The sequence below is a fragment of the Oncorhynchus tshawytscha genome, linkage group LG11 (genome assembly GCF_018296145.1).
Source record: "Oncorhynchus tshawytscha isolate Ot180627B linkage group LG11, Otsh_v2.0, whole genome shotgun sequence".
In the NCBI taxonomy this organism is placed as follows: Eukaryota; Metazoa; Chordata; class Actinopteri; order Salmoniformes; family Salmonidae; genus Oncorhynchus; species Oncorhynchus tshawytscha.
Genome location: NC_056439.1, coordinates 54,653,458 through 54,675,272, shown reverse-complemented (window position 1 = coordinate 54,675,272; position 21,815 = coordinate 54,653,458). Strand labels below are relative to the sequence as shown.

At 46.3% G+C, this 21,815-nt stretch overlaps 1 protein-coding gene across 1 annotated transcript in view; it reads right to left on the bottom strand.

Moving 5' to 3' along the window:
- The window catches only part of manba (mannosidase, beta A, lysosomal), a 36,025-nt gene that overhangs the window by 4,156 nt on the left and 10,054 nt on the right, over window positions 1–21,815 (bottom strand). The window contains exons 8-15 of the mRNA XM_042330379.1: window positions 19,805–19,956; window positions 18,791–18,908; window positions 18,605–18,691; window positions 17,681–17,848; window positions 9,289–9,507; window positions 9,033–9,197; window positions 7,077–7,221; window positions 2,294–2,436 (exon numbers count right to left, since the gene is read on the bottom strand). Of these exons, the coding sequence (XP_042186313.1) occupies window positions 2,294–2,436; window positions 7,077–7,221; window positions 9,033–9,197; window positions 9,289–9,507; window positions 17,681–17,848; window positions 18,605–18,691; window positions 18,791–18,908; window positions 19,805–19,956 (1,197 nt within the window). The remainder of the gene's footprint in view (window positions 1–2,293; window positions 2,437–7,076; window positions 7,222–9,032; window positions 9,198–9,288; window positions 9,508–17,680; window positions 17,849–18,604; window positions 18,692–18,790; window positions 18,909–19,804; window positions 19,957–21,815) is intronic.

Below are 21,815 nucleotides of genomic sequence, written 5' to 3'. Positions count from 1 at the left end.
CTTTTGGTGACAAGCCGAATTTCTTCAGCCTCCTGAGGTTGAAGAGGCGCTGCTGCGCCTTCTTCATGATGCTGTCTGTGTGAGTGGACCAATTCAGTTTGTCTGTGATGTGTATGCCGAGGAACTTAAAACTTGCTACCCTCTCCACTACTGTTCCATCGATGTGGATGGGGGGGGTGTTCCCTCTGCTGTTTCCTGAAGTCCACAATCATCTCCTTAGTTTTGTTGACGTTGACACTCCGAGGGCCCTCACCTCCACACTCCGAGGGCCCTCACCTCCTCCCTGTAGGCCATCTCGTCGTTGTTGGTAATCAAGGCTACCACTGTTGTGTCGTCCGCAAACTTGATGATTGAGTTGGAGGCGTGCGTGGCCACGCAGTCGTGGGTGAACAGGGAGTACAGGAGAGGGCTCAGAACGCACCCTTGTGGGGCCCCAGTGTTGAGGATCAGCGGGGAGGAGATATGGTTGCCTACCCTCACCACCTGGGGGCGGCCCGTCAGGAAGTCCAGTACCCAGTTGCACAGGGCGGGGTCGAGACCCAGGGTCTCGAGCTTGATGACGAGCTTGGAGGGTACTATGGTGTTGAATGCCGAGCTGTAGTCAGTTATCCACCTGCCAGAGGACTACGGAGGAACACAGTTATCCACCTGCCAGAGGACTACAGAGGAACACAGTTATCCACCTGCCAGAGGACTACGGAGGAACACAGTTATCCACCTGCCAGAGGACTACAGAGGAACACAGTTATCCACCTGCCAGAGGACTACGGAGGAACACAGTTATCCACCTGCCAGAGGACTACAGAGGAACACAGTTATCCACCTGCCAGAGGACTACGGAGGAACACAGTTATCCACCTGCCAGAGGACTACAGAGGAAGACAGTTATCCACCTGCCAGAGGACTACAGAGGAACACAGTTATCCACCTGCCAGAGGACTACAGAGGAACACAGTTATCCACCTGCCAGAGGACTACGGAGGAACACAGTTATCCACCTGCCAGAGGACTACAGAGGAACACAGTTATCCACTTAGCCTGACCGGGGACTCCAAGCGGGCTTTCATGTGCTTTTTACTTAGTAGTGGCTTCCGTCTGGCCACTCTACCATAAAGACATGGTTGGTGGAGTGCTGCAGAGATGGTTGTCCTTCTGGAAGGTTTTCCCATCTCCACAGAGTAACCATCCCTGACCAAGGAAGGCCCTTCTCCCCCGATTGCTCAGTTTGGCCAGGCGGCCAGTTCTAGGAAGAGTCTTGGTGGTTCCAAACTTCTTCCATTTAAGAATGATTGAGGCCACGGTGTTATTCGGGATCGACATTTTTTGGTACCCTTCCCCAGATCTGTGCCTTGAGACAATCATGTCTCAGACCTCTACGGACAATTCCTTCGACCTCATGGCTTGGTTTTTGCTCAGACATGCAGTGTCAACTGTGGGACCTTATATAAACAGGTGTGTGCCTTTCCAAATCATGTCCAATCAAATTAATTTACCACAGGTGGACTCCAATCAAGTTGTAGAAACATCGAGGATGATCAATGGAAACTCAATGGAGCTCAATTTCGAGTCTCATAGCAAAGGGTCTGAATACTTATGTAAATAAGGTATCTATTTTTCAAATTAGCAAATATTTTTAAAACTGTTTTTGCTTTGTCATTATGGGGTATTGTGATGTCGTTACGGGGTATTGTGATGTCGTTACGGGGTATTGTGATGTCGTTACGGGGTATTGTGATGTCGTTATGGGGTATTGTGATGTCGTTACGGGGTATTGTGATGTCGTTATGGGGTATTGTGATGTCGTTATGGGGTATTGTGATGTCGTTATGGGGTATTGTGATGTCGTTATGGGGTATTGTGATGTCGTTATGGGGTATTGTGATGTCATTGTGGGGTATTGTGATGTCATTATGGGGTATTGTGATGTCATTATGGGGTATTGTGATGTCATTATAGGGTATTGTGTGTAGATTGATGAGGAAGAAAATCCATGTAATCCATTGTAGAATAAGGCTGGAATGTAACAAAATGTGGAAAAAGTCAAGGAGTCTGAATACTTTCCGAATGCACTGTAGATCAATATTTGAATGATTACACAATATTTGAATGATTATACAACATTTTTTGCTAATCTTTATCAAGGCTGCCAATAATTATGGATCTGACTATACATGCATAAATAGGTTATTAAACAGGCATGTTTCTGTGTATTGTGTTTTTAATGTGTGGACTCAATGTGGTATTGAGAAACAGTTATTTGATGTGTTGAAAATGACGAGAGGGGTCAACGCACCACAGTCCTGAGGTGAAGGTCGTGGCTCAGGTCAGACACAGCATAGACCACCAGACTACCCTGGTCCTCAAAGCCCACCGGAAGCACAGGGGAGAAGAAGTCCTTGGCAAAGTAATGGAGCATCTTCCACTTCCCACCAAACTCTGCAGACGAAGAAGAAGAACAGATGTGAAACCTGGTCTCCCATGGGAGAAAACAACGTCTTGACAGTGAGACCAAGAGGCAATTTCCCCATCCGCGGAGAAATTTCCCCTTCGCCGAGGGTGACTGAGTATTTGCTACTCCTCTACAAAAATAAAAATATTGGTTGGCAACAAGCCTATCTACCAAACAATCAACCAATCGACTAATTGGAGTAAGCCCTAAATGGTATGAGGGTAGATAGCTTGATATTTAAACTATTTCCACTCGTCACCCATATTTATGAGCCGGTATGCTGTTTAATTATCAACTATAGGAGATATGTCATTCGTTGAAGGAGGTTATTTAGCAGGAGGTTATCTATAGCAGGAGGATTATCTAGCAGGAGGATTATCTAGCAGGAGGTTTATCTAGCAGGAGGTTTATCTAGCAGGAGGTTTATCTAGCAGGAGGTTTATCTAGCAGGAGGTTTATCTAGCAGGAGGATTATCTAGCAGGAGGATTATCTAGCAGGAGGATATCTAGCAAGGTAAGCAACTTTGGTAATTTGACCTTTGTTTGACTGTCGATACAAAGTTGGTATGATTTGACAAAGCTGTAGCCTACTCGGAGTGCACTCTGCGCGTCCTGAGCGTGCTCTGTGGCGATATAGTCTACTGCTGAATGCCCTTAATTATTTGAGGAACGTCATGCTCAGAACTCATGAACGGCATGTTACGCATTTCACATCAACGCCATTGGCGAAGTTACATCAATGCCATTGGCGAAGTTACATCAATGCCATTGGCGAAGTTACATCAATGCCATTGGCGAAGTTACATCAATGCCATTGGCGAAGTTACATCAATGCCATTGGCGAAGTTACATCAATGCCATTGGCGAAGTTACTATCGTTACTAAATATCAGTTTCATTTGCTGTGAAATCTTTACATAGTGGCGCAGCCAAGCCAACAAGGTGGCACAGCACCCCTCTTATTTGGGGAGAACCCTGGCATAGTGACCAGATCTGGGGGAGAAACCTGGCATAGTGACCAGATCTGGGGGAGAACCCTGGCATAGTGACCAGATCTGGGGGAGAACCCTGGCATAGTGACCAGATCTGGGGGAGAACCCTGGCATAGTGACCAGATCTGGGGGAGAACCCTTCTCTGTAAACATCAATGATGTCGTGCTTGCTGCTGGTGAGTCTCTGATCCACCTCTACGCAGACGACACAATTCTGTATACTTCTGGACCTTCTTTGGACACTGTGTTAACAACCCTCCAGGCGAACTTCAATGCCATACAACTCTCCTTCCGTGGCCTCCAATTGCTCTTAAATACAAGTAAAACTAAATGCATGCTATTCAATCGATCGCTGCCTGCACCCGCCCGCCTGTCCAACATCACTACTCTGGACGGCTCTGACTTAGAATATGGACAACTAAAAATACCTAGGTGTCTGGTTAGACTGTAAACTCTCCTTCCACACTCACATCAAACATCTCCAATCCAAAATTAAATCTAGAATTGGCTTCCTATTTCGCAACAAAGCATCCTTCACTCATGCTGCCAAGCATACCCTCGTAAAACTGACCATCCTACCAATCCTTGACTTCGGCGATGTCATTTACAAAATAGCCTTCAATACCCTACTCAATAAATTGGATGCAGTCTATCACAGTGCCATCCGTTTTGTCACCAAAGCCCCATATACTACCCACCACTGCGACCTGTACGCTCTCGCTTCAAACTCGTCGCCAAACCCACTGGCTCCAGGTCATCTACAAGACCCTGCTAGGTAAAGCCCCGCCTTATCTCAACTCACTGATCACCATAGCAGCACCCACTCGTAGCACGCGCTCCAGCAGGTCACCCCCAAAACCAATTCTTCCTTTGGCCGCCTATCCTTCCAGTTCTCTGCTGCCAATGACTGGAACGAACTACAAAAATCTCTGAAACTGAAAACACTTATCTCCCTCACTAGCTTTAAGCACCAACTGTCAGAACAGCTCACAGATTACTGCACCTGTGCATAGCCTATCTATAATTTAGCCCAAACAACTACCTCTTTCCCTACTGTATTTATTTATTTTGCTCATTTGCACCCCATTATTTCTCTCTATGTTGCACATTCTTCCACTGCAAATCTACCATTCCAGTGTTTTACTTGCTATATTGTATTTACTTTGCCACCATGGCCTTTTTTGCCTTTACCTTCCAGTATTTATGCTGCAGTAGTTTATGTGTCGGGGGGCTGGGGTCAGTTTGTTATATCTGGAGTACTTCTCCTGTCCTATTCGGTGTCCTGTGTGAATCTAAGTGTGCGTTCTCTAATTCTCTCCTTCTCTCTTTCTTTCTCTCTCTCGGAGGACCTGAGCCCTAGGACCTGAGCTCCAGGACTACCTGACATGATGACTCCTTGCTGTCCCCAGTCCACCTGGCCATGCTGCTGTTCCAGTTTCAACTGACCTGAGCCCTAGGACCATGCTCCAGGACTACCTGACATGATGACTCCTTGCTGTCCCCAGTCCACCTGGCCATGCTGCTGCTCCAGTTTCAACTTCCACCTGACTGTGCTGCTGCTCCAGTTTCAACTGTTCTGCCTTATTATTATTCGACCATGCTGGTCATTTATGAACATTTGAACATCTTGGCCATGTTCTGTTATAATCTCCACCCGGCACAGCCAGAAGAGGACTGGCCACCCCACATAGCCTGGTTCCTCTCTAGGTTTCTTCCTAGGTTTTGGCCTTTCTAGGGAGTTTTTCCTAGCCACCGTGCTTCTACACCTGCATTGCTTGCTGTTTGGGGTTTTAGGCTGGGTTTCTGTACAGCACTTTGAGATATCAGCTGATGTACGAAGGGCTATATAAATAAATTTGATTTGATTTACCTCCCTTATCTCACCTCATTTGCTCACATTGTATATAGACTTATTTTTCTACTGTATTATTGACTGTATGTTTGTTTTACTCCATGTGTAACTCTGTGTTGTTGTCTGTGTCGAACTGCTTTATCTTGGCCAGGTCGCAATTGTAAATGAGAACTTGTTCTCAACTTGCCTACCTGGTTAAATAAAGGTGAAATAAAAATAAATAAAATAAGTGACCAGCTCTGGGGGAGAACCCTGGCATAGTGACCAGCTCTGGGGGAGAACCCTGGCATAGTGACCAGCTCTGGGGGAGAACCCTGGCATAGTGACCAGCTCTGGGGGAGAACCCTGGCATAGTGACCAGCTCTGGGGGAGAACCCTGGCATAGTGACCAGCTCTGGGGGAGAACCCTGGCATAGTGACTAGATCTTGGGGAGAACCCTGGCTAGTGGCCAGAACCCTGGCTAGTGGCCACTTTAAAAATGGTCACTTCCAATTTATGCGGTATTTCCCAGGACTCTCGGGATAAATACGATTTACAATGAAATCGGAAAGTATTCAGACCCCTTGACTTATTCCACATTTTATTATGTTACAGCCTTATTCTAAAACTGATTAAATTGTTTTTTCCCTCATCAATCTACACACAATACCTCAATGGTTTTCGGAATTTTGAGCAAATTTATAACTAAAAACAGAAATACTTAATTTACATAAGTATTCAGACCCTTTGCTATGAGACTCGAAATTGAGCTGGTAGACTGCAGGACCGGGACATCCTGTAACAGCACCTACCTAGAGAGGACCGGGACCTACCCATAGAGGACCAGGACATCCTGTAACAGCACCTAACTATAGAGGACCAGGACCTACCTAGAGAGGAACAGGACATCCTGTAACAGGACCTACCTAGAGAGGACCAGGACATCCTGTAACAGCACCTACCTATAGAGGACCGGGACATCCTCTAACAGGACCTACCTAGAGAGGACCAGGACATCCTGTAACAGCACCTACCTATAGAGGACCAGGACATCCTGTAACAGCACCTACCTATAGAGGACCAGGACCTACCTAGAGAGGACCGGGACATCCTGTAACAGCACCTACCTATAGAGGACCAGGACCTACCTAGAGAGGACCAGGACATCCTGTAACAGGACCTACCTAGAGAGGACCAGGACCTACCTAGAGAGGACCAGGACATTCTGTAACAGGACCTACCTATAGAGGACCGGGACATCCTGCAACAGCACCTATCTATAGAGGAACAGGACATCCTGTAACAGCACCTACCTATAGAGGACCGGGACATTCCTGTAACAGGACCTACCTATAGAGGACGGGGACATCCTGTAACAGGACCTACCTAGAGAGGACCAGGACATCCTGTAACAGCACTTACCTATAGAGGACCGGGACATCCTGTAACAGCACCTACCTATAGAGGACTGGGACATCCTGCAACAGCACCTATCTATAGAGCAACAGGACATCCTGTAACAGCACCTACCTATAGAGGACCAGGACCTACCTATAGAGGACGGGGACATCCTGTAACAGGACCTACCTATAGAGGACCGGGACATCCTGTAACAGGACCTACCTATAGAGGACCAGGACATCCTGTAACAGCACCTACCTATAGAGGACCGGGACATCCTGCAACAGCACCTATCTATAGAGGAACAGGACATCCTGTAACAGGACCTACCTATAGAGGACCGGGACATTCCTGTAACAGGACCTACCTAGAGAGGACCAGGACATCCTGTAACAGCACCTACCTATAGAGGACCAGGAAGGGCCCTGCCAGATATCATTGAGTTGCCAGTAGAGAGCTCCCATGGTGTGACCTTTGCCCTCGATGACCTCACTCTGGCTGCGGCGGTAGAACTCTGTCTGGACCTTAACACACTGGGCCTGCATGACCTGGAGGAAGACCACTCATCGTGACCTGGAGGAAGACCACTCATGTGGTATGTGGTATGTAGTGTCTGGCGCACCTGTGTGATGTAGTGTCTGGCGCACCTGTGTGATGTAGTGTCTGGCGCACCTGTGTGATGTAGTGTCTGGCGCACCTGTGTGATGTAGTGTCTGGCGCACCTGTGTGATGTAGTGTCTGGCGCACCTGTGTGATGTAGTGTCTGGCGCACCTGTCTGGTGTACCTGTGTGATGTAGTGTCTGGCGCACCTGTCTGGTGTACCTGTCTGATGTAGTGTCTGGCGCACCTGTCTGGTGTACCTGTGTGATGTAGTGTCTGGTGTACCTGTCTGGTGTACCTGTGTGATGTAGTGTCTGGTGTACCTGTCTGGTGTACCTGTGTGATGTAGTGTCTGGCGTACCTGTCTGGTGTACCTGTGTGATGTAGTGTCTGGCGTACCTGTCTGATGTAGTGTCTGGCGTACCTGTCTGGTGTACCTGTGTGATGTAGTGTCTGGCGTACCTGTCTGGTGTACCTGTCTGGCGTACCTGTGTGATGTAGTGTCTGGTGTACCTTTCTGGTGTACCTGTGTGATGTAGTGTCTGGCGTACCTGTCTGGTGTACCTGTCTGGTGTACCTGTGTGATGTAGTGTCTGGTGTACCTGTGTGATGTAGTGTCTGGCGTACCTGTGTGATGTAGTGTCTGGCGTACCTGTGTGATGTAGTGTCTGGCGTACCTGTGTGATGTAGTGTCTGGCGTACCTGTGTGATGTAGTGTCTGGCGTACCTGTGTGATGTAGTGTCTGGCGTACCTGTCTGGCGTACCTGTCTGGCGTACCTGTGTGATGTAGTGTCTGGCGTACCTGTGTGATGTAGTGTCTGGCGTACCTGTGTGATGTAGTGTCTGGCGTACCTGTCTGGCGTTCCTGTGTGATGTAGTGTCTGGCGTACCTGTCTGGTGTACCTGTCTGGCGTACCTGTGTGATGTAGTGTCTGGCGTACCTGTCTGGTGTACCTGTGTGATGTAGTGTCTGGTGTACCTGTCTGGTGTACCTGTCTGGTGTACCTGTCTGGCGTACCTGTGTGATGTAGTGTCTGGTGTACCTGTCTGGCGTTCCTGTGTGATGTAGTGTCTGGCGTACCTGTCTGGTGTACCTGTCTGGCATACCTGTGTGATGTAGTGTCTGGCGTACCTGTCTGGTGTACCTGTCTGGCGTACCTGTGTGATGTACCTGTCTGGCGTACCTGTCTGGTGTACCTGTCTGGTGTACCTGTCTGGTGTACCTGTCTGGTGTACCTGTGTGATGTAGTGTCTGGCGTACCTGTCTGGTGTAGTGTCTGGTGTACCTGTCTGGTGTACCTGTGTGATGTAGTGTCTGGTGTACCTGTCTGGCTTTCCTGTGTGATCTAGTGTCTGGCGTACCTGTCTGGTGTACCTGTGTGATGTAGTGTCTGGCGTACCTGTGTGATGTAGTGTCTGGCGTACCTGTCTGGTGTACCTGTCTGGCGTACCTGTGTGATGTAGTGTCTGGCGTACCTGTCTGGTGTACCTGTCTGGTATACCTGTCTGGTGTACCTGTCTGGTGTACCTGTCTGGTGTAGGGTCTGGCGTACCTGTCTGGCGTACCTGTCTGGTGTAGTGTCTGGTGTACCTGTCTGGTGTACCTGTGTGATGTAGTGTCTGGCGTACCCGTCTGGTGTAGTGTCTGGCGTACCTGTCTGGTGTACCTGTCTGGCGTACCTGTCTGGTGTACCTGTCTGGTGTACCTGTCTGGTGTACCTGTGTGATGTAGTGTCTGGTGTACCTGTCTGACGTACCTGTGTGATGTACAGTGTGTCCCTGTATCTCTTCAGTGGATCTGCTGAGGCTGGGAGATGGTAGTGTAGTCCAGCCTGTTGCAGCATCTGCTGGTTGCCAGTCTGGTGGTGCTGACGGTGAGACGAGAAGTTACTCGCATAACTCCAGTCTTCTGACACAGACACCTGAGAGCAGAGAACATCAAATCACTGGATGGCCTGAAGGCAGTACAATACAGGAATGTACATGTCGTCCTCCCCAACCAGGGTACAGTACCTTCTGCAAGGTGGAGAAGGAGGGCCAGGACTGGAAGCCGTACTCGGAGGCGAAGCGTGTGCGTGGCAGGGCCGTCCAGTCCCAGCAGTCATGGCTGTAGCTATAGTAGTGTGTGTCTCCATAGTGTAGGTCGTAGGGGTCGTGGGCCACCCAGCCCTCCTGCTGAGACTCTACTCCGTTAGTGGGACTGGAGACTAGGAACGGGCGGCTACCGTCTTCCTGAGGTGGAGATAGGAACCTGGTTAAATTAGGCTAGGGTTGTCACAATACCAGTATGGCGATACCCTGAAGGAGCGTTTCCCAAACTAGGGGCCTGAGAGAAACAGAACCAGAGTTACGTCAATAACCTCCAGTAACCTCCAGTAGTCTCTAGACGATCTTCTGTTTCCCATCTACAATGCCCACAAGCCACACAGGACTCATTAGAACAGAGTGGACAACACCAGGCAATAAACCAAAAGGCACTAAATCAGACAATGTTGGTGAGGGCAGGGTTCTACCAGGCTAGGGTTCAGTCTGGTTCTACCAGGCTAGGGAGAGATAGGGTCCAGTCTGGTTCTACCAGGCAAGGGAGAGATAGGGTTCAGTTCAGTCTGGTTCTACCTGGCTAGGGGGAGATAGGGTTCAGTCTGGTTCTACCTGGCTAGGGGGAGAGAGGGTTCAATCCAGTCTGGTTCTACCAGGCTAGGGGGAGAGAGGGTTCAGTCCAGTCTGGTTCTACCAGGCTAGGGGAGAGAGGGTTCAATCCAGTCTGGTTCTACCAGGCTAGGGGGAGAGGGTTGGGTTCAGTCTGGTTCTACCAGGCTAGGGGAGAGAGGGTTCAGTCTGGTTCTACCAGGCTAGGGGAGAGAGGGTTCAGTCTGGTTCTACCAGGCTAGGGGAGAGAGGGTTCAGTCTGGTTCTACCAGGCTAGGGGAGAGAGGGTTCAGTCTGGTTCTACCAGGCTAGGGGGAGAGAGGGTTCAGTCTGGTTCTACCAGGCTAGGGGAGAGAGGGTTCAGTCTGGTTTTACCAGGCTAGGGGAGAGATAGGGTTCAGTCTGGTTCTACCAGGCTAGGGGAGAGATAGGGTTCAGTCTGGTTCTACCAGGCTAGGGGAGAGATAGGGTTCAGTCTGGTTCTACCAGGCTAGGGGGAGAGATAGGGTTCAGTCTGGTTCTACCAGGCTAGGGAGAGATAGGGTTCAGTCTGGTTCTACCAGGCTAGGGAGAGATAGGGTTCAGTCTGGTTCTACCAGGCTAGGGAGAGAGAGGGTTCAGTCTGGTTCTACCAGGCTAGGGAGAGAGGGGTTCAGTCTGGTTCTACCAGGCTAGGGAGAGAGAGGGTTCAGTCTGGTTCTACCAGGCTAGGGAGAGAGAGGGTTCAGTCTGGTTCTACCAGGCTAGGGAGAGAGAGGGTTCAGTCTGGTTCTACCAGGCTAGGGGGAGAGATAGGGTTCAGTCTGGTTCTACCAGGCTAGGGAGAGAGAGGGTTCAGTCTGGTTCTACCAGGCTAGGGGGAGAGGGTTCAGTCAGTCTGTAGGGAATAGGGCCCTGGTCTAAAGTAGTACACTATATAGGGAATAGGGCTCTGGTCTAAAGTAGTGCACCATATAGGGAATAGGGCTCTGGTCTAAAGTAGTGCACTATAAAGGGAATAGGGCTCTGGTCTAAAGTAGTGCACTATAAAGGGAATAGGGCTCTGGTCTAAAGTAGTGCACTATAAAGGGAATAGGGCTCTGGTCTAAAGTAGTGCACTATATAGGTTATAGGGCTCTGGTCTAAAGTAGTGCACTATATAGGTGATTCTACAGAGGTGGTGCAAATTGCAGTCTCATCTTCCAAAAACGATTTTAAAAAACAGTTAAGTCTGCAAAGATTTGTCATGGGTCCTCAGATCCTCATTAAGGTTTTACAGCTGCACCATCGAGAGCATCCTGTCGTGTTGCATCACTGCCTGGTATGGCAACTGCTCGGCTCCGACTGTAAGCCACTACAGAGGGTAGTGTGTACGGCCCAGTACACCACTGGAGCCAAGCTTTCTGCCATCCAGGACCTCTATACCTGGCGGTGTCAGAGGAAGGCCCTACAGAGGGTGGTATGTACGGTCCAGTACATCACTGGGGCCAATGCACTACAGAGGGTAGTGTGTACGGCCCAGTACATCACTGGGGCCAAGCTTCCTGCCATCCAGGACCTCTATACCAGGCGGTGTCAGAGGAAGGCCCTAGAAATTGTCAAAGACTCCAGCCACCACAGTCATAGACTGTTCTACCGCACGGCAAGCGGTACCGGAGTGCCAAGTCTAGGTCCAAGATGCTTCTAAACAGCCTCTGCCCCCAAGCCATAAGACTCCTGAACAGCTATTCAAATGGCTACCCAGACTATTTGCATTGCAGCCCTCCCCCCCAAGCTGCTGATACTCCCTGTTATTATCTATGCATAGCCACTTTAATAACGCTACCTACATGTCCATAATTACTTCGACACCGGTGCCCCCGCATTCTTTGTCCTCCAAACACGACGAGTTTAGTTTTTACCAAAATGTTATATTTTGGTTTCATCTGACCATATGACATTCTCCCAATCTTCTTCTGGATCATCCAAATGCTCTCTAGCAAACTTCAGACGGGCCTGGACATGTACTGGCTTAAGGAGGGGGACACGTCTGGCACTGCAGGATTTGAGTCCCTGGCGGCGTAGTGTGTTACTGATGGTAGGCTTTGTTACTTTGGTCCCAGCTCTCTGCAGGTCATTCACTAGGTTCCCCCGTGCGGTTCTGGGATTTTTGCTCACCGTTCTTGTGATAATTTTGACCCCATGGGTGAGATCAAAAAGAGAAGTAGAAAAGTAAATAAATATAAACAGTATGGGGATGAGGTAGGTAAAATTGGGTGGGCTATTTACTGATAGACTATGTACAGCTGCAGCGATCGGTTAGCTGCTCAGATAGCAGATGTTTGAAGTTGGTGAGGGAGATAAAAGTCTCCAACTTCAGCGATTTTTGCAATTCGTTCCAGTCACAGGCAGCAGAGAACTGGAACGAAAGGCGGCCAAATTAGGTGTTGGCTTTAGGGATGATCAGTGAGATACACCTTCTGGAGCGCGTGCTACGGGTGGGTGTTGCCATCGTGACCAGTGAACTGAGATAAGGCGGAGCTTTACCTAGCATGGACTTGTAGATGACCTGGAGCCAGTGGGTCTGGCGACGAATATGTAGCGAGGGCCAGCCGATTAGAGCATACAGGTCGCAGTGGTGGGTGGTATAAGGTGCTTTAGTAACAAAACGGATGGCACTGTGATAAACTGCATCCAGTTTGCTGAGTAGAGTGTTGGAAGCTATTTTGTAGATGACGTCGCCGAAGTCGAGGATTGGTAGGATAGTCAGCTTTACTAGGGTAAGTTTGGCGGCGTGAGTGAAGGAGGCTTTGTTGCGGAATAGAAAGCCGACTCTAGATTTGATTTTAGATTGGAGATGTTTGATATGAGTCTGGAAGGAGAGTTTACAGTCTAGCCAGACACCTAGGTACTTATAGATGTCCACATATTCTAGGTATAAGGTTAGTATACTGTATATAAGGTTAGTGTACTGTATACAAGGTTAGTATACTATATATTCTGTATATAAGGTTAGTGTACTGTATATCACTTCAGCAGTGATAAATAATTCATGAACTTCTTTGAGGAAAAGATGATGATTATTAGAAAGCAAATTACGGACTCCTCTTTAAATCTGCGTATTCCTTCAAAGCTCAGTTGTCCTGAGTCTGCACAACTCTCCCAGGACCTAGGATTAAGAGAGACCCTCAAGTGTTTTAGTACTATATCTCTTGACACAATGATGAAAATAATCATGGCCTCTAAACCTTCAAGCTGCATACTGGACCCTATTCCAACTAAACTACTGAAAGAGCTGCTTCCTGTGCTTGGCCCTCCTATGTTGAACATAATAAACGGCTCTCTATCCACCGGATGTGTACCAAACTCACTAAAAGTGGCAGTAATAAAGCCTCTCTTGAAAAAGCCAAACCTTGACCCAGAAAATATAAAAAACTATAGGCCTATATCGAATCTTCCATTCCTCTCAAAAAAAATTTGAAAAGGCTGTTGCGCAGCAACTTACTGCCTTCCTGAAGACAATGTATTCGAAATGCTTCAGTCTGGTTTTAGACCCCATCATAGCACTGAGACGGCACTTGTGAAGGTGGTAAATGACATTTTAATGGCATTAGACCGAGGCTCTGCATCTGTCCTCGTGCTCCTAGACCTTAGTGCTGCTTTTGATACCATCGATCACCACATTCTTTTGGGGAGATTGGAAACCCAAATTGGTCTACACGGACAAGTTCTGGCCTGGTTTAGATCTTATCTGTCGGAAAGATATCAGTTTGTCTCTGTGAATGGTTTGTCCTCTGACAAATCAACTGTAAATGTCAGTGTTCCTCAAGGTTCCGTTTTAGGACCACTATTGTTTTCACTATATATTTTACCTCTTGGGGATGTTATTCGAAAACATAATGTTAACTTTCACTGCTATGCGGATGACACACAGCTGTACATTTCAATGAAACATGGTGAAGCCCCAAAATTGCCCTCGCTAGAAGCATGTGTTTCAGACATAAGGAAGTGGATGGCTGCAAACTTTTTACTTTTAACTCGGACAAAACAGATATGCTTGTTCTAGGTCCCAAGAAACAAAGAGATCTTCTGTTGAATCTGACAATTAATCTTAATGGTTGTACAGTCGTCTCAAATAAAACTGTGAAGGACCTCGGCGTTACTCTGGACCCTGATCTCTCTTTTGAAGAACATATCAAGACTGTTTCAAGGACAGCTTTTTTCCATCTACGTAACATTGCAAAAATCAGAAACTTTCAGTCCAAAAATGATGCAGAAAAATGTATCCATGCTTTTGTCACTTCTAGATTAGACTACTGCAATGCTCTACTTTCCGGCTACCCGGATAAAGCACTAAATAAACTTCAGTTAGTGCCAAATACGGCTGCTAGAATCCTGACTAGAACCAAAAAATGTGATCATATTACTCCAGTGCTAGCCTCCCTACACTGGCTTCCTGTTAAGGCAAGGGCTGAGTTCAAGGTTTTACTGCTAACCAACAAAGCATTACATGGGCTTGCTCCTACCTATCTCTCTGATTTGGTCCTACTGTACATACCTACACGTACGCTACGGTCACAAGACGCAGGCCTCCTAATTGTCCCTAGAATTTCTAAGCAAACAGCTGGAGGCAGGGTTTTTTCCTATAGAGCTCCATTTTTATGGAACGGTCTGCCTACCCATGTGAGAGACGCAAACTCGGTCTCAACCTTTAAGTCTTTACTGAAGACTCATCTCTTCAGTGGGTCATATGATTGAGTGTAGTCTGGCCCAGGAGTGTGAAGGTGAACGGAAAGGCTCTGGAGCAACGAACCGCCCTTGCTGTCTCTGCCTGGCCGGTTCCCCTCTTTCCACTGGGATTCTGTGCCTCTAACCCTATTACAGGGGCTGAGTCACTGGCTTACTCGGGCTCTTTCATACCGTCCCTAGGAGGGGTGCGTCACTTGAGTGGGTTGAGTCACTGATGTGATCTTCCTGTCTGGGTTGGCACCCCCCTTGGGTTGTGCCGTGGCGGAGAACTTTGTGGGCTATACTCGGTCTTGTCTCAGGATGGTAAGTTGGTGGTTGAAGTTATCCCTCTAGTGGTGTGGGGGCTGTGCTTTGGCAAAGTGGGTGGGGTTATATCCTTCCTGTTTGGCCCTGTCCAGGGGTGTCCTCTGATGGAGCCACAGTGTCTCCTGACCCCCCCCTGTCTCAGCCTCCAGCATTTATGCTGCAGTAGTTTGTGTCGGGGGCTAGGGTCAGTTTGTTATATCTGGAGTACTTCTCCTGTCCTATCCGGTGTCCTGTGTGAATTTAAGTATGCTCTCTCTAATTCTCTCCCTCTCGGAGGACCTGAGACCTAGGACCATGCCTCAGGACTACCTGACATGATGACTCCTTGCTGTGCCCAGTCCACCTGGCCGTGCTGCTGCTCCAGTTTCAACTGTTCTGCCTGTGATTATTATTATTTGACCATGCTGGTCATTTATGAACATTTGAACATCTTGGCCATGTTCTGTTATAATCTCCTCCCAGCACAGCCAGAAGAGGACTGGCCACCCCACATGTGCTCTCTCTAATTCTCTCTTTCTCTCTCTCAGAGGACCTGAGCCCTAGGACCATGCCCCAGGACTACCTGACATGATGACTCCTTGCTGTCCCCAGTCCACCTGGCCATGCTGCTGCTCCAGTTTCAACTTCCACCTGACTGTGCTGCTGCTCCAGTTTCAACTGTTCTGCCTTATTATTATTCGACCATGCTGGTCATTTATGAACATTTGAACATCTTGGCCATGTTCTGTTATAATCTCCACCCGGCACAGCCAGAAGAGGACTGGCCACCCCACATAGCCTGGTTCCTCTCTAGGTTTCTTCCTAGGTTTTGGCCTTTCTAGGGAGTTTTTCCTAGCCACCGTGCTTCTACACCTGCATTGCTTGCTGTTTGGTTTTAGGCTGGGTTTCTGTACAGCACTTTGAGATATCAGCTGATGTACGAAGGGCTATATAAATTAATTTGATTTGATATATAAGGTTAGTATACTATATATATATATATATATATATATATATATATATATATATATATATATATATATATATATATATATATATATATATATATATATATATATATATATATATATATATATAGGTTAGTATACTGTATATAAGGTTAGTATACTATGTATACTGTATATAAGGTTAGTGTACTGTACATAAGGTTAGTATACTATATATAAGGTTAGTATACTGTATAATGTTAGTATACTATATATACTGTAAATAAGGTTAGTGTACTGTATATAAGGTTAGTGTACTGTATATTCTGTATATAACGTTAGTGTACTGTATATAAGGTTAGTGTACTGTATATTCTGTATATAACGTTAGTGTACTGTATATAAGGTTAATATACTGTATATTCTGTATATAAGGTTAGGGTGATGTTTATACTGTATAAGGTTAGTGTACTGTATATTCTGTATATAACGTTAGTGTACTGTATATAAGGTTAATATACTGTATATTCTGTATATAAGGTTAGTATACTGTATATAAGGTTAGTGTACTGTATATACATTATATAAGGTTGGTGTACTGTATATAAGGTTAGTGTACTGTATATAAGGTTAGTGTACTGTATATTCTGTATATAAGGTTAATATACTGTATATTCTGTATATAACGTTGGTGTACTGTATATAAGGTTAGTGTACTGTATATAAGGTTAATATACTGTATATTCTGTATATAAGGTTAATATACTGTATATTCTGTATATAAGGTTAATATACTGTATATAAGGTTAATATACTGTATCAGGTTAATATACTGTATATAAGGTGAATATACTGTATATTCTGTATATAAGGTTAGTGTACTGTATATAAGGTTAATACTGTATATACTGTATATAAGGTTAATATACTGTATATAAGGTGAATATACTGTATATTCTGTATATAAGGTTAATATACTGTATATAAGGTTGGTGTACTCTATATTCTGTATATAAGGTTAGTGTACTGTATATAAGGTTAATATACTGTATATTCTGTATATAAGGTTAGGGTGATGTTTATACTGTATATAAGGTTAGTGTACTGTATATTCTGTATATAACGTTAGTGTACTGTATATAAGGTTAATACTGTATATACTGTATATAAGGTTAATATACTGTATATTCTGTATATAAGGTTAGTGTACTGTATATACTGTATATAAGGTTAATATACTGTATCAGGTTAATATACTGTATATTCTGTATATAAGGTTAATATACTGTATATTCTGTATATAAGGTTAGTGTACTGTATATTCTGTATATAAGGTTAGTGTACTGTATATAAGGTTAATATACTGTATATTCTGTATATAAGGTTAATATACTCTATATTCTGTATATAAGGTTAATATACTGTATATAAGGTTAATATACTCTATATTCTGTATATAAGGTTAATATACTGTATATAAGGTTAATATACTGTATATTCTGTATATAAGGTTAATATACTGTATATAAGGTTAATATACTGTATATTCTGTATATAAGGTTAGTGTACTGTATATACTGTATATAAGGTTAATATACTGTATATTCTGTATATAAGGTTAGTGTACTGTATATACTGTAAATGTCTACTGAAAGTTTGGGGGAAATGAAAATAAGATTCAAATTAGAAGAAAAACAATCAATCCCCAATTTAGACTTCTGTATAATGACCCACATAGGTAATAGGGTTTAGGGTGGCATTAGACACAGATCATGACTCAGTATTTCTTAGTTCAATGTCTCAGATATGTCTCTCACCTTCTGAACAATAGCCCTGATGTTGTCCACATACAGAGTCACATAGTCTCTATGGTACCGGGGTTGCTGGGCAACGGGGATGCCGAACCAGTTAGTGGCCAGGGCCGCCTCATTCTCGTTGTTCCCACTCCACACGATGACCGAGGGGTGGGACTTTAAGCGCCTCACCTGATTGGGGTGAGGAAACAGGAAGGAACACGTGTTATTACATGCTATAACCAGGAAATGAGTCATCCTTATCAATATTAACATACATCAAGGCCTTGTCCAGGGGATGCTGCATCAAGCTGCCTCACGCTACAGAAACAGGAGATTTGCAGAGTGCTCTACGGGCCGTCGAGGTCTGGACAAAGATACTAACATCAACCCTGTAGTGTGCTCTACGGGCCGTCGAGGTCTGGACAAAGATACTAACATCAACCCTGTAGTGTGCTCTACGGGCCGTCGAGGCCTGGACAAAGATACTAACATCAACCCTGTAGTGTGCTCTACGGGCCGTCGAGGTCTGGACAAAGATACTAACATCAACCCTGTAGTGTGCTCTACGGGCCGTCGAGGTCTGGACAAAGATACTAACATCAACCCTGTAGTGTGCTCTACGGGCCGTCGAGGTCTGGACAAAGATACTAAAGTCAACCCTGTAGTGTGCTCTACGGGCCGTCGAGGCCTGGACAAAGATACTAACATCAACCCTGTAGTGTGCTCTACGGGCCGTCGAGGCCTGGACAAAGATACTAAAGTCAACCCTGTAGTGTGCTCTAAGGCCGTCGAGGTCTGGACAAAGATACTAAAGTCAACCCTGTAGTGTGCTCTACGGGCCGTCGAGGCCTGGACAAAGATACTAACATCAACCCTGTAGTGTGCTCTACGGGCCATCGAGGTCTGGACAAAGATCCTAAAGTCAACCCTGTTGGTGTAGCTCACCTGTTGGACAACCTCCTCTCTAACCGTCTCTATGAAGTCAGGCTCAGTGGGGTACATGGCACAGGCAAACATGAAGTCCTGCCAGATCTAAGGACAGACAAGGTATTGGTCAAAAGTACAGCAGTATAAAGGGAATGGGGAGTTTGTGACGAAGACAACGAGAAAGAGTACTAGTCAGTCAGTTACCATGATCCCCATCTCATCACAGAGAGAGTAGAACATGTCCTGCTCATAGACTCCTCCCCCCCAGACCCTGAGAGTGTTCATATTAGCGCTTACGGACGACTGTAGAAGGTTCCTCACACTGAAACAGAACACAACTGTTGTCAATGGTTAGGCAAAGACCGAACAAGACAGTAACGACTAACTAGTGTCTGTTCAAATCTATCAGGTTCCAGTGAGAGTTTTAACTCCAGTCTAAGACGTTAGGGGGGAGGGGGTGGTTGCTAAGCTGACATATTGGTTTAAGATGGTCATAACATGGATCATTTTGATAATTTGATTTAGAATTTTACGAACTCTTTAGGAATAAAATATAAATATTTTAAAATATATATATATAATATGTATGGGCTACCTTCAGACTAAGGTTTAATATCTAATGTTTCACAGTGGGCTCCCAAACGGTTCAGACGCTACAGACGTTTACATGACAAGACTGATTTTCGGGACGTCTCCTGGTCTGATAAACACCACTCTGTCACCACAGATGGGATGTCTCCTGGTCTGATAAATACCACTCTGTCACCACAGATGGGATGTCTCCTGGTCTGATAAACACCACTGTCACCACAGATGGGATGTCTCCTGGTCTGATAAACACCACTCTGTCACCACAGATGGGATGTCTCCTGGTCTGATCAACACCTCTCTAGCTCTGTCACCTTTCACCTCAGATGGGATGTCTCACTGGCAGATGCGGTGGATTGAGACTCATCCAATGCAAAAAAACACATCTCTTGTTTAAACTGACAGATTTTGATGGGGATTTGTTGTGTGAAGTAACTTACACTGACGCACCGGTGTGTTCAATCAGAACACTAGTCTTGTTTGAATCATAATGTAAACATAATGACATTGTAATGTGGCCGTTTCAAATATACAAAACACATCCCATCTTAGAAGTATTTAATGAGTGAAAGGTTGATATCATGATTAAGACCAAAGACACGAGTGTGTGTGTGTGTGTGTGTGTCTCACTCAGCAGGGCTGACCAGGTCCTGAAGGGCGTGAGCTGGGATCCAGTTTGACCCCTTCAGGAAGATGGGCTTCTTGTTGACCCGGAAGTAGAAACTCAGCCCAGGGGAACCAGCGATTGGCTCCTGGACCAGCTCTACTGTACGGAAATACACCTTGGGATTAACACAGAGAGGCTGTTAACTACACCTGGAGACAGAGAGGCTGTTAACTACACCTGGAGACAGAGAGGCTGTTAACTACACCTGGAGACAGAGAGGCTGTTAACTACACCTGGAGACAGAGAGGCTGTTAACTACACCTGGAGACAGAGAGGCTGTTAAATACACCTGGAGACAGAGAGGCTGTTAAATACACCTGGAGACAGAGAGGCTGTTAAATACACCTGGAGACAGAGAGGCTGTTAAATACACCTGGAGACAGAGAGGCTGTTAAATACACCTGGAGACAGAGAGGCTGTTAAATACACCTGGAGACAGAGAGGCTGTTAAATACACCTGGAGACAGAGAGGCTGTTAAATACACCTGGAGACAGAGAGGCTGTTAAATACACCTGGAGACAGAGAGGCTGTTAACTACACCTGGAGACAGAGAGGCTGTTAACTACACCTGGAGACAGAGAGGCTGTTAAATACACCTGGAGACAGAGAGGCTATTAAATGCACCTGGAGACAGAGAGGCTGTTAACTACACCTGGAGACAGAGAGGCTGTTAACTACACCTGGAGACAGAGAGGCTGTTAACTACACCTGGAGACAGAGAGGCACAACCCACCTTGGGTTGTGCCGTGGTGGAGATCTTCGTGGGCTATACTCGGCCTTGTCTCAGGACGGTAAGTTGGTGGTTGAAGATATCCCTCTAGTGGTGTGGGGGCTGTGCTTTGGCAAAGTGGGTGGGGTTATATCCTGCCTGTTTGGCCCTGTCCGAGGGTATCGTCGGATGGGGCCACAGTGTCTCCTGACCCCTCCTGTCTCAGCCTCCAGTATTTATGCTGCAGTAGTTTGTGTGTCGGGGGGCTAGGGTCAGTTTGTTATATCTGGAGTACTTCTCCTGTCTTATCCGGTGTCCTGTGTGAATTTAAGTATGCCCTCTCTAATTCTCTCTTTCTTGGAGGACCTGAGCCCTAGGACCATGCCTCAGGACCACCTGACATGATGACTCCTTGCTGTCCCCAGTCCACCTGGCCATGCTGCTGCTCCAGTTTCAACTGTTCTGCCTGTGATTATTATTATTTGACCATGGTGGTCATTTATGAACATTTGAACATCTTGGCCATGTTCTGTTATAATCTCCACCCGGCACAGCCAGAAGAGGACTGGAGACAGAGAGAAGACTGGAGACAGAGAGAAGACAGAAGACTGGAGACAGAGAGAAGACAGAAGACTGGAGACAGAGAGAAGACAGAAGACTGGAGACAGAGAGAAGACAGAAGACTGGAGACAGTGTGAAGACAGAAGACAGAAGACTGGGGACAGTGAGAAGACAGAAGACTGGGGACAGTGAGAAGACAGAAGACTGGGGACAGTGAGAAGACAGAAGACTGGAGACAGAGAAGACAGAAGACTGGAGACAGAGAGAAGACAGAAGAATGGGGACAGTGAGAAGACAGAAGAATGGGGACAGTGAGAAGACAGAAGACTGGAGACAGTGAGAAGACAGAAGACTGGAGACAGAGAAGACAGAAGACTGGAGACAGAGAGAAGACAGAAGACAGAGAGAAGACAGAAGACAGAGAGAAGACAGAAGACTGGGGACAGTGAGAAGACAGAAGAATGGGGACAGTGAGAAGACAGAAGACTGGAGACAGAGAAGACAGAAGACTGGAGACAGAGAGAAGACAGAAGACAGAGAGAAGACAGAAGACTGAGGACAGTGAGAAGACAGAAGACTGAGGACAGTGAGAAGACAGAAGACTGAGGACAGTGAGAAGACAGAAGACTGGGGACAGTGAGAAGACAGAAGACAGTGAGAAGACAGAAGACTGGAGACAGTGAGAAGACAGGAGACAGTGAGA